The following is a 13264-nucleotide window of genomic DNA, read 5'->3' as shown; positions in this document are numbered from 1 at the left end:
TGTGAGCATCGACCTTTTGAATGCAGAATGTCTTTTTTAGCTTTCAAAATTTATATGCTTCTTCAAAATGATTTCATTTGAAGTGAAATTTAATTGGCAGCATTTGTGTTCCCTCACTTCTTTTCTCTCCATATTTCACATTATCCCCATAGTCATCCTTCTCTGTACTGCTCTTCTGTTTAATCCAGAGGTGAGAAGCTTGAGATTGTAGCCTTTTCTGTCATTATCCTGGTGTCAGGAAAGATACTCATTTGCTGGTGGAATTCTCTGCTCTCAAGAGACACATACTGGTATAATTTTTATTGTTGATGGAGCAAGGTGTACTATTTGTAAATGTACATGGAGTACTTCCTCTCCCCTTCCAATTTTCTAATAGAATCGTAGAAAGGTTACAGCATAGAAGGAGGCTATTCAGCCCATCGAGCCCATGCCAGCTCTCTGCAAGAGCAATCCAGTTAGTCCCACTCCCCTGCCCTTTCCCCATAGCCCTGCAAATTTATTCCCTTCAAGTATTTATCCAATTCCCTTTTGAAAGCCACGATTGAATCTGCCTCCACCACCCTTTCAGGCCATGCATTCCAGATCATAACCACTCGCTGCGTAGGAAAGTTTTTCCTCATGTTTCCTTTCGTTCTTTTGCCAGGGTATTCTAGGGTTCAGTCGCCCACTACCTTATCCAAGTCACCATTATTCATGTTCTAGCCTAGACAATGAGTGGCAGCAGACCATTTGACCAAAGGGAGCATCAAAGTCACACCAGATGTTATCCTCGCCTAGCATCTAGGACATACACTTTCCTGAAGCAGAAACCTTAGCTGACTTTCCCTTTCCCTAGCTCAGGGACACTGAGACCGATTGTAACATTTCTCCTAGCACCACAACTAAGATCAGCTAACCCAGTACAGAGCAGATCTGGCACCTTCCTGTTCTGTGCAGCTCAGTAATACCAAAAGCAAAATACTGTGGATGCTGGAAATCTGAAATAAAAACAGAAAATGCCGGAGAAGCTCAGCAAGTCAGGCAGCATCTGTGGAGAAAGAGACAGAGTTAACGTCTCATGTTGAAGACTTTTCCTCAGAACTGGAAGATGTTAAAAGAGTTAAGTTTTTTAAGCAAGTGAAGAGCCAGGGAAAGGGGGGGAAGGACGGGAGGGGAGGATAGAACAAAAGGGAAGGTCTGTGATAGGGTAGATGGCAAGAGTGATTAAATGACAAAAGGGATGATAGTGCACGGCAAAGAAGGTGGTAATGGGACAGGTTACGCCTGTTCTTGCCCCACGGAACTTATTTCCTCCTATCTTGACTCCATTTTTCTCTCCTTGTCCTCTCTCTTCCGACCTCCGCCACCTTAACAGTTTCCTTTTCACCATGGACGTCCAGCTCCTCTACACCTCCATCCCCCACCAGGACGGCCTGCGGGCCCTCTGCTTCTTCTTTGAATGGAGGCCCAACCAGCCCCCTCCACCATCACCCTCCTCCGCCTGGCTGAACTTGTTCTTATGTTGAACAACTTCTCCTTTGACTCCACTCACTTCCTCCAAATAAAAGTTGTCGCTCTGGGAACCCATTTGAGTCCTAGCTATGCCTGCCTTTTTGTGGGATATGTGGAACATTCCTTGTTCCAGTCCTACTCCGGTCCCCTCCCTCACCTCTTTCATTGATGACAGTATCAGTGCCGTTTCCTGCTCTCGCCCCAAACTGGAAAATTTCATCAACTTTGCTTCCAATTTCCACCCTTCCCTCGCCTTCACATGGTCCATCTCCGACTCTTTCCCTTCCCTTCCTCGACTTCTCTATCTCCATTTCTGGGGATAGGCTGTCAACCAATGTCTGTTATAAGCCCACCGACTCCCACAGCTACCTTGATTACACTTCCCCCCCACCCCGCTTCCTGTAAGGACTCTATTCCCTTCTCCCAGTTTCTCCATCTCCGTCACATCTGTTCTGATGATACCATCTTCCACACCAGTGTTTCTGATATGTCTTCCTTTTTCCTCAACCAAGGATTCCCCTCCACTCTAGTTGACAGGGCCCTCGACCGTGTCCGTCCTATTGCCCGCACTTCTGCCCTCACCCCTTCCCTTCCCTCCCAGAACCAGGATAGGGTCCCCCTTGTCCTCACCTTCCACCCCACCAGCCTCCACAGTCAACATATTTGCCGTTTCCGTCACCTCTAGTGCGATCCCACCATCAAACACATCTTCCCTTCCCCTCCCCTTTCAGCATTCTGAAGGGACCACTCCCTCCGTGACACCCTAGTCCACTCTACTATCACCCCCAACACCCGGTCTCCTCCCCACGGCACCTTCCCGTGCGAGCGCAGCAGATGCAACACCTCCCCTTCACCTTCTCCCTTCCCACCATCCAGGGCCCCAAACACTCCTTCCAGGTGAAACAGTGATTTACTTGTACTTCTTTTAATTTAGTATACTGTATTCGCTGCACATAATGCGGTCTCCTCTACACTGGGGAGACCAAGCACATACTGGTGATAATTTTGCTGAACACCTCCGCTCTGTCCGCAAGTGTGACCCCGACCTGCCGGCCACTTGCCATTTTAATTCCCCTTCCCACTCCTACTCTGACCTCTCTGTCTTCGGCCTCTTACACTGTTCCAATTAAGCTCAATGGAAGCTCAAGGAACAGCAACTCATCTTTCGGTTAGGCACTTTACAATCTTCCAGACTCAACATTGATTTCAATAACTTCAGATCATAACCACTGCTCCCATTTTTTCGGTCAGCTAGTGCTGGTAATGGTTCTGCTGCTGCCATTTACAGCTACTCCGGATCAATCTTTTGTTTCTTAACCTGTCTCATTACTACCTTCCTTGCCTTGCATCATCATCCCTTTTGTCATTTAATCAGTCTTGCCCTCTACCCTATCACAGACCTTCCCTTTTGGTCTTTCCTTCCCTCTCCTCCCTCCCTCCATCCCCCCCACCCCCCGGCTCTGTACTTGCTTAAAAACTTTAACTCTTTTAACATCTTCCAATTCTGACGAAAGGTCTTCGACCTGAAACGTTAACTCTGTTTCTTTCTCCACGGGTGCTGCCTGACTTGCTGAGCTTTTCCAGCATTTTCTGTTTTTATTTCAGTACCATACGAGATGGTGCATCAGGGCAGTTTCATAAATAAATGAACAAGTCTTTCTTGGGGAAGAATGCTGTATTAGAAAGTAGTGTAGATTTCTGCAGTGACTTATGATTTGTTTAGCCTTTATTTCCTATGGAATAGAACGATGCTATTCTCTGACTAGTCACACTATTACATTGCAATTTGATCTACATATATTGGGGAAAAATATTGAAAATCTCCTCATTAGGGACTGAAGTAGAAATATCAGAGAATCCAAAAGAGTCACTGAAAATATACCAAAAGCATTTAGAAAATAAAATTAACTATTTGAATATTAAAAGGAATTTACAATTTTTTCCTCTTTATTTGCATGTATCACCTCCAAATGAGCTTTCATTCCACAATTAATTGAAAATTAAAATAAAGCAATATTTCAATGGTTACTCTCATTACAAAGTGAAAATATTCATGCAAATACTTTTACATTCACAGACAATCTTCATCTAGCAAGTGAAACTTAAGTAAAAGATTCAAAAGATATTTACTTGAAAGTAATTTAAAATATGTTTGCTGAAGTAATATTTATTCTGAATTCTTGTTTGAGTGTAAATAAAACAGAACTCGCTGTAAAGCTGAGGTCCATTTTATTTCTGTGTATTTTTTTGCTCTGGTATTTGCTTTTTTGGAATTCATCAGTTGGACACAGTTGACGTTTTTCCATGGGGCTTTTAAATCAACCAACCTCCTATAGTTGCTGCTGTGTAGTGAGCTGCTGTGAGGTAATACAATGTTATAATCAAGGCCTAGGAAGGAAGAGCTTTCTTCTGTAATGAGCTTTTGATAAATTGTGAAAGTGAAGTTTTGCCGTGATATACAGAAGTATGCAGCAAAGCTTGTTCTATATTCCACAATTTAAATGCTATATTATTTTATCTTTTAAAGTGACATGGTCAATAACAAAGACATTATTGCTATCCTTTAATAATAACTTAGCAACAGTAATAATACCTGGTGGTAACTAAAGGGACGATTTTAACCAAATTCACCCTTGGCGGAAACCAGGCTGATGGATCGTTAAAATCGCCCAGGTTATTAACCTGCCCTGGAGATGCCAAAAGCTGACAGTTCCTGATTTTAACCTGCTCAACTTAGTAGGGGGCAAGGACACCCACCCAAAGCTTGCAAGGTCCTTGCAGTGAGTTCCTATCAGATGAAGGCAGCAGGGAAGAGAGTTGGGAACAGAAGAAGACCAAAGAAGTCATTTTTAAAAAACTTTTGTTTACTTTCCTTGTGGGGCCAAGAGGAGTAGGAATGCTCCTCTGGGCCCCACAAGGAAAACTTAGGCCTCCCCTGCTGTAGATTCCCCCCCCCCCACCCCCCAATTCCGATCGTGGTCCCAACAGCCGATCCTGCCACCTACCTGGTATTAGTGGGCGGCCTTCAGGACACACAATTTTCCACCACTTCCTGCCAGAAAAGGGATTTAAATGAGGCCCGGGAATTAAAATACCCCGTGCCTCATTTCCGGAGCAGCAGGTGAGTTGCTAACATACACCTCTACTCTCCCAATGAAAACTGGCCCAGAGTTAAATCGGGCCTTAAAGAAAGAAATAACTTGGATTTATAAAGCACCTTTCACGATCTTAGGATGTCCCAAAGTGTTTTACAGCCAACAAAGTACTTTTTAAAATGTAGTCACTGTTGTAAAGTAGGAAGCACAGCAGCCAGTTGGCACACAGCAAGGTCCCACAAATAGCAATGAAATAAATGACCAGATCATCTGTTTTAGGTGCTGGTTGAGGGATAAATGTTAGCCAGGACATCAGGAGAACACCCCTGCTCCTCTTCATAGAGTGCCACCTGAGAGGTTTAACGTCTCATCCAAAAAAACGGCACCTCCAACAGTGCAGCACACCCTCAGTACTGTACTGAAGTGTCAGCATAGATTACGTGTTCATCTCTGGAGTGTGGCTTGAATCCATACCTCTGACTCAGAGGTGAGAGTGCTACCACTGAGTCAAGGCTGACACCTTAAATTGGTATTTGTGTTAACCACAGGACCTGTGGAATGAGTAAAGCGAAGTGAAAGAGATCAAGTTACTTTATCTCTACCTCCCCTCAACATTACATGCTTAAAACGTCTGAATTTTTTACACCTATATGTATCTTACTTAATATTTTCCTTTTAAAATATCTGTACAAAAAAATAATTTTCCTTGATACAAAAGAAAGTTGTATATTTGGATGATGAAGATCCAAGTTTCGATTAAATGGGAGGATACTGTATGCTATATGAATAGCAGAATATCATTTGCTAAATCTATGTAATATAATATCAAACTTCTGCTAAAAATATAGTATCGGTTTATTTATTTGTAAATCTAAAAGTTAAATACAAAAAACAGTTTATAACAACCTTTCCAGTATTTTGATCAAATTGTGATGAAGTTAGTTTTCTTCATTGTGGGCTGGGGAAGAAAGAGAACACTTAGTACATGATTTTAGCCTGGAAAAATGGGTGGGTTGGGAGCAGGGGGGGGCAGTAAAAATTGCAAAAATCTACAACCTGCCCTCAACCCGCCTCCAACCCGCCCGTTTCTGGTTTTCACGGGGGCACGACATGAGGTGGGCAAACCAACCCGCTCTCAGGAGGTGGGCTGGGCACTTAAATCTTTTAAGGAGGCTCTGGGCCTCCATTTTCAAATCATTTTTTTGATTTTAACCTCTGGAGGCTGGGGTTCCCGGGCCTTCTCCTTCACGCCATGTGAGGGGAGGCAGGAAGGCCTGAAACTGCAGGTAAGTGCCTTCATAGCACAGCTTGTGGGCCTCCCGGAGGAGCAGGAGTGCTTCCCCCAGACCCAACAAGCCTACCTGCAGCGACCCCCCCCTCCCACAATGATTGTGGATCCCCCTTCAATGATCACCCCCCCCCCCCCCCCCCCCCGCAGATGACTGACCCTCGATCCCCCCCAGTATGTCTGGCTCTTCTCCCATCCGACTGAAAGCTAGCCTGTCAATCAGGCTGGCCTGTTGGGAGGGAAACCAGCAAAAAAGAAAAAAATGCCCTCCTTACGTCAAAATCCCCGCCCCCGGGCTAAAATTACGCCCTTAGTCTGGCATCTGAAAAATAAGAGACGGTGACATAGTCATCCCCTCAGTAAAGAAATAAATTTATTTTTATAGCACCTTTCACTCAATCTCAGGATGTCACAAAGCATTTCACAGCCAATGAAGTACTTTTGAAGTGTAGTCACTGTTGCGAAGTAGGGAATCTTTTACATCCGCTTGAGAGGGTGGACAGAGATTTGGTTTAACGCCTCATCTGAAAGAGCACCTCTGCCAGCACAGCACCACACTGCAGTGTCAGCCACTGTGGAGGGGGCTTGAACTCACGACCTTCTGATTCAGAGGCAAGAATACTATCACTAAGTCAAGTAGACCATAAATAGTATATGTGCTGTAAATCACATTGGTCTTGCCCCAACTAGAAGATTAAAAGCAGTATTATGTGTGTGCATCTCGAAGTGCCTAACACCATCCGCTTTATAATCATCTTTAGATATTTTTCTCCCCCTCCCCCCTTCCCTCCCAGCACTTGTTTTCAGCCAGCCTTGCTGTCCTCCCACATGCACAAACTCTTCAGAACTGTTCACAACAAGCAGCTGCCTTCCACTAGCACTAGAATCTGAGCACATGAAATGTAAATATAAAGCACTGCAGGCTCCAAATTGAACAGCCAACAAAAAATCAGTGGTCCCGATAAACAAATATCATTCTAATAGACTGTTACTGTGGTTAGTTTGTTAGGCTCTACAAAGATAGTCAGCATTGCTAAACCTACAGTGGGTGATTGTCATGTATGGCGCAGATCGGGCAGTGTGCCCCATGTCGTTGGCGAGAGGCCCAATCGATATTTGTGATTGGGGCTGATTTAAATACAGGTGGGGTGCTGCTAGCACTAATCAAGCTGCTTATAGGCAGCTCGCCACTTGGGAGGGCTGGAAATCTGGCAAGGGAGACACTGATCATGGGCCTACAGCAGCACCCTAAAGGGAGGGCTGGAAAGATTGTGGTGGGAATCAATTGAACAGCTTATTTCAGCATCAATAGAAGAGAAAATTGATGGGGCATAAAATTCACTATTACTTATTTTGCACCACAGCCTTAGACCAGTTTGACCCCCAGTGTTATCCTATGACTGAGGGATAATCCTGTGGGCTTGAGTACAATTATTTCAAGATATGTTTTTCTTAATTCATCACTTCATTCCAAGATGGAGTAATCTGTAAACATTTCTAACCATGACCCATGCAATGATGTTGTCATTGAGCCCCATCTACTAATGCACAGGTGCTGTCTTTTGGATGACACATTAAATTCTCAGGTGCACGTAAAAGATCCCATGACATTATTTTGAATTAGAGCAGGGGAGTTCTCCCCAATGTCTTGCCAATATTTATCCCTCAACCAACATCACTAGAAAAAACAGGTTATCTGGTCGTATATCTCATTGCCGTTTGCAGGACCTTGCTGTGTGCAAATTGGCTGCCGCACTTCTTACTTTACAACTGTGATTATACTTCAAAAAGTATTTCATTGGCTGTAAAGTGCTTTGGGACATCCAGAGGTCACGGAAGGTGTTATATAAAATGCAAGTCTTTCTTTTTCTTTATGGCCTTCAAGGATCAGCCTGACACTTCATTAAACACTCTAAGCCCTTCTGCGTTTTCCATTTAAGCCACTGGTTGAAGTTCTTGAGAAATGATTGACCTTTCAATGTGATAGCCAGTGGTAATTGCCTTTACTGGTCATAAGTTGTATTTATTTTAATAATTTGCATTTTGACTTCTTTTGAAAATCTTTTGAAAGATCCCTGAATCTCAAGCTGAACTTGGAAAGTTCAGATGGAAGAACTTAGAATATTTATGTTTCCTTTTTCTTACCCCTTGGGCTTCTGTATATCTGAAGTTCCTTTTTCGAAAGATAAACGTCAACAAAGTTCTTTAAGGAACAACTTTCAGATTGCTCTTCCCATGCATGTTAAGCCACATAGATCTCAAGAACAAGAGTGCCCAAGTTGGTTTAAGAGTTGCTTAAAGTTAAGTATAACAATTACTTTTGTGTAGTTCAATAAAATCTTAAGCTGGGACATATATCACAGTCTCCAGTCCATAGTCACATCACCATATCATGATGAGAGCAGCAATGAATATTTTTAGTGCTTAAGACATGTTTATGTCAGAGACATGGGGGTAAATTTTAATGGGAGCCAGGAAGAGGGCGGGGGTGGTGGGGAATTCCTGACTGGAAATATGGGTTTCTTGGACATCCTTACGATTGAAAGGCTGGCTGTCAGTCAGACGGGAGAGCAGCCAGGGAGCAGATGCCAGCAGGTAAGTCTTAGTTGGGTGTCGGGGGTGCTCAGTCATCGGTTGCGGGGGGGGGGGGTCGGTCATCAAGGGGAGTCATCGGGGTCGGGGTTGTGGGGGGGTCGGGGTCGTGGGGGGGGTCGGAGATCGTTGTGGGGGGGTCAGAGATCGTGGGGAGGGGGCGGACATGGTGGGGGGAGGGTTGGAGATCATGTGGGGAGTGGTGGTCGGACAGGCGGAGGGTGTCGGCTTGATCGTGTATGTGGGATTGTGGCAGGTAGGCCACAAGGAAACACTCCTGCTCCTCCTGGCCCACAAACAGTGCAATAAAGGCACTTACCTGTTGATCAGGGCCTTCTCGCCTCGTCTTAAGTGGCGTGAAGAAAGCGGCCCGGAAATCCCGGTCCCCAAGAGTTAAAGATAAAAAACCTATTAAAATGGAGGCCCGCAGCCTCCTTAAAGGACCTTACTGACCGACCCGCCTCCTGAGAGCAGGCTGGTTGCCCGCCCCTCGATCCGCCTCCGTTAAAGCCGGAAGTGGACAGGTTGGGGTCGAGTTTTGTGGGGTTAATATTTACCCCATGAGAACTGCGCCATACATGCTTAGGATTCTGTATCAATCCATACATTTCACATGGAGCAGCGAAGCCTCAAACATAGCTTTTCCCACATGTCGAATTCTCTCCCACATAGTGTTGTTACTTAGAATCTTGCAGATGTTCAAACTGTGGAGATAACCATCACTTGCTAAACTTGTGAAATCTCTGACGCTTCAGCAACCAACAGGGTAAAAATGTTGAATCACTTGTCATTGTCACAATTGCATCCAAACATATGCTGTTATTTCTCAACTGATATGAGACAAACAGAAAAGCTGCATCCAACAGAAAATTGTTTTGAGATTTAGCTGTATGTGACATTAGAGGGCAGATAACATCAATTATTCTTCTATTCAAATCTGTTTTTTATCTATCTGATTATTCACTATTTTTTGGTCTATTTTTTATTACTTCCCAGTTATAAAAACACCCCCGTGAGGGAAGCGAGAGAATTATTTAAGGGAGTTGTCTCATATTACTTTATTTTAAATTTACTTCAGTGTTCTTTCCCACCTTGATTTTTGTGCGCTAAGTTTTCTGAGCTGGGTCTTTCTTGTAAGGATGCTTTTCTGCGCTTGAGATTGAGCACATTTCTGGGTCAATACAGGAAAAGCTTTTCCTTGCATCTAGCAGTGTTGTGCCAAATCTAATAGCCTTTTCTGTGGATGCAAAACGTGGAGATGTTAATTCCCCATCCGTAACATTCCTGTCCTTAATAAGCACAAATGCACTCCCTGCTCCCCCCACCTCATGTAAAGCATTATTCCTTGCAACCAGTCCCATTAAACAACTATATGAACTATTTTAGGTTAGGGGCTCAATTGGAAGTTTCTTGCCACACAGTCATTCTTTGTCTCAAGTTTAATTCTGTATTTATAACTATTGTTTTTCATTACTAGCCATAAATTCACTCAAACAGCAAATCTGTTGAGCAGATTTGAAGTTCATCAGCCGGTCCATTTAAGCTAATTATGCTGTGCCAACATACCTTGTAACTAGGCACATTTCATTTCACCATCTGAGAAATGCTTCTTGCATATTGCACAAAAAGGCAACGTTACGTTACCTGACAGGGACACAGAAGCAAATACAGAGCAATCAAATAATGAAGAGCAACTCCAAATCCAGAACAACTTTAAAAGAGCGAGTGTGTTTAACTAAGTTGAACTTTAAGTGAAAATTGTGCATTTTTAAAAATGTTCACTCGAATTAACTATTTTGTTTGAGATTTTAGATCAAACACATTTTTTTTTCTAATTACAGTTTGGTATCTTTTGTTTCACAGGAGTTTATGCATTTGGACTTTTTGCCACTGATATATTTGTAAATGCTGGGCAAGTGGTGACAGGAAATCTAGCCCCCCATTTTCTCACCGTCTGTAAACCCAATTACACAGCACTGGGCTGTCACCATGAATCTGTGCAATTCATCAACAGCGAAGAAGCCTGCACTGGCAACATAGATACCATTACAAAAGCCAGGAAAACCTTTCCATCCAAAGAGGCAGCTTTAAGTGTGTTTGCAGCAGTATATCTGGCAGTAAGTGAATTTGTTAAATCCTATTATTCTTCCCACAGCTATTAATTGCAGTGATTTTTTTTTTAAGTTGTATTCATCAGCGGTCACTGAAGGTGGCTGGAAATAGCTTCAAGCAAACAGCAAAACAATGGCCAACAAATGGGAAAACTACAGGAAGAGTTACACCATGCCATTTTTAGATCAAACTTATTACCCTGGTGTGACTTAAGTGGGGGCGGCAATTTTAACCTCCAAGAACGGGTGGGTTGGGGACGGGTGGGATGTTAAAATAATACAGTTTTGCAGCGTGACCGCAACCCAGCTCCAACATGCCCACTTCCGTTTAACGGAGGCGCATTTGGCTGCGTGAGTAACCTACTCACTGGAGGCAGGTCGATAATTTGTGTAGGCGGGCAGGTACTTATCCGCCGTACTTATCGGAGCAATTTACCCGATTGTGAGGAGTAGCCTTAGTGATTAGCGATGAAATCACTTCAATGATAAAGGAGGATATAATGAGGGGTAAGCAGCCAACAGAGACCTTATGGGTTGAATTGAGAAATAGGAAAGGATCTAAGACTATAGTGGGATTTGTGTATAGGAACCCAGGCAGCAGCTCTGAAGTGCTAGATTGTATAAATGCAGAGATTAGACAAGCATGTAACAAAGGCATAGTGGTCTTAATGGGGGACTTTAACCTTCACATATTTTGGGAAAAGCAGACTAGCAACTGTCAGAAAGGTAGTGAATTTCTTGAGTGTGTCCGGGATAGTTTTCTACAGCAGTATGTCCTAGAGGCAACAAGAGGGCAAGCCATATTAGATTTAGTAATGAGTAATGAACCAGATTTAGTTACCAGCTTAACTGTGCGTGAACATCTATCCAATAGCGATCATAACATGATCGACTTCAAGGTGGTGTTTGAAAGGGAAAAAAGTGAATCAGCTGCTTAGATTCTAGACTTGGGCAAGGCCGACTTCAATGGGATGAGACAGAGACTGTCCACAGAAACTGATCAAATCTGTTAATGGGTAAAACGACTGATGATCATTGGGAAATGTTTAAAGAAACATTTAACGTGATACAGAATCGGTTTATACCCCTGAGGGGCAAGAACTCTACTTGCCAAAAAAAACAGCCATGGACAACTAAAGAGGTAAGGGACAGTATAAGACATAAGGAAAGGGCATACAAAAAGGCAAAAAATGGCATAGATCCTGGCAATTGGGAAAGATACAAAGATACAAAGATCAACAAAGGGTCACAAAACAGATAGTGAGAACTACAAAAAGAGAGTATGAAAAGAAACTTGCAAGGGATATCAAAATCAATACAAAGAACATTTATAGTTACATTAGGAAAAAGAGGGTGGTCAGGAGCAGTGTTGGCCCCTTAAAAACTGAAAATTATAGACCAGTTAGCCTAACATCTGTTGTGGGGAAAATGCTGGAGTCTATAATTAAGGATAGGGTGACTGAGCACCTCGAGAATTTTCAGTTAATCAGAGAGACCAGCATGGATTTGTGAAAGGTAGGTCGTGCCTGACGAATCTGATTGAATTTTTTGAAGAGGTGACTAAAGTAGTGGGCAGGGGAATGTCAATGGATGTTATTTATATGGACTTCCAGAAGGCATTTGATAAAGTCCCACAGAAGAGAATGTTAGCTAAGATAGAAGCCCATGGAATCAAGGGAAAAGTACGGACTTGGTTAGGAAGTTGGCTGAGCGAAAGGCAACAGAGAGTAGGGATAATGGGTAGGTACTCACATTGGCAGGATGTGACTAGTGGAGTCCCGCAGGGATCTGTCTTGGGGCCTCAATTATTCACAATATTTAGTAATGACCTAGATGAAGGCATAGAAAGTCTCATATCTAAGTTTGCCAATGAAACAAAGATTGGTGGCATTGTAAGCAGTGTAGATGAAAACATAAAATTACAAAGGTACATTGATAGATTAGGTGAATGGGCAAAACTGTGGCAAATGGAATTCAATGTAGACAAATGTGAGGTCATCCACTTTGGATCAAAAAAGGATAGAACAGGGTACTTTGTAAATGGTAAAAAGTTAAAAACAGTGAATGTCCAAAGGGACTTAGGGTTTCAGGTACATAGATCATTGAAGTGTCATGAACAGGTGCAGAAAATAATCAATAAAGCTAATGGAATGCTGGCCTTTATATCTAGAGGACTGGAGTACAAGGGGGCTGAAGTTATGCTGCAGCTATACAAAACCCTGGTTAGACTGCACCTGGAGTACTGTGAGCAGTTCTGGGCACCGCACCATCGGAAGGACATATTGGCCTTGGAGGGAGTGCAGCGTAGGTTTACTAGAATGATACCCGGACTTCAAGGGTTAAGTTACGAGGAGAGATTACACAAATTGGGGTTGTATTCTTTAGAGTTTCGAATGTTAAGGGGTGATCTGATCGAAGTTTATAAGATATTAAGGGGAACAGATAGGGTGGATAGAGAGAAACTATTTCCGCTGATTGGGGATTCTAGGAGTAGGGGGAACAGTCTAAAAATTAGAAACAGACCTTTCAGGAGCGAGATTAGAAAACATTTCTACACACAAAGGGTGGTAGAAGTTTGGAACTCTCTTCTTCAAACGGCAATTGATACTAGCTCAATTGCTAAATTTAAATCTGAGATAGATAGCTTTTTGGCAACCAAAGGTATTAAGGGATATGGGCCATAGGCA

The 13264-nt window shown here is 43.1% G+C and overlaps 1 protein-coding gene across 1 annotated transcript in view; it reads left to right on the top strand.

Moving 5' to 3' along the window:
• LOC137325180 (phospholipid phosphatase-related protein type 5-like) overlaps positions 1-13264 on the top strand; it is a 122707-nt gene that overhangs the window by 46878 nt on the left and 62565 nt on the right. The window contains exon 3 of the mRNA XM_067989981.1: positions 10330-10583. Coding sequence (XP_067846082.1) covers positions 10330-10583 — 254 coding nt within the window. The remainder of the gene's footprint in view (positions 1-10329; positions 10584-13264) is intronic.

The sequence above is a fragment of the Heptranchias perlo genome, chromosome 9 (genome assembly GCF_035084215.1).
Source record: "Heptranchias perlo isolate sHepPer1 chromosome 9, sHepPer1.hap1, whole genome shotgun sequence".
Taxonomy (NCBI): Eukaryota; Metazoa; Chordata; class Chondrichthyes; order Hexanchiformes; family Hexanchidae; genus Heptranchias; species Heptranchias perlo.
The sequence above is the reverse complement of the archived record's forward strand: the minus strand, read 5'-3'. Positions and strand labels throughout refer to the sequence as shown.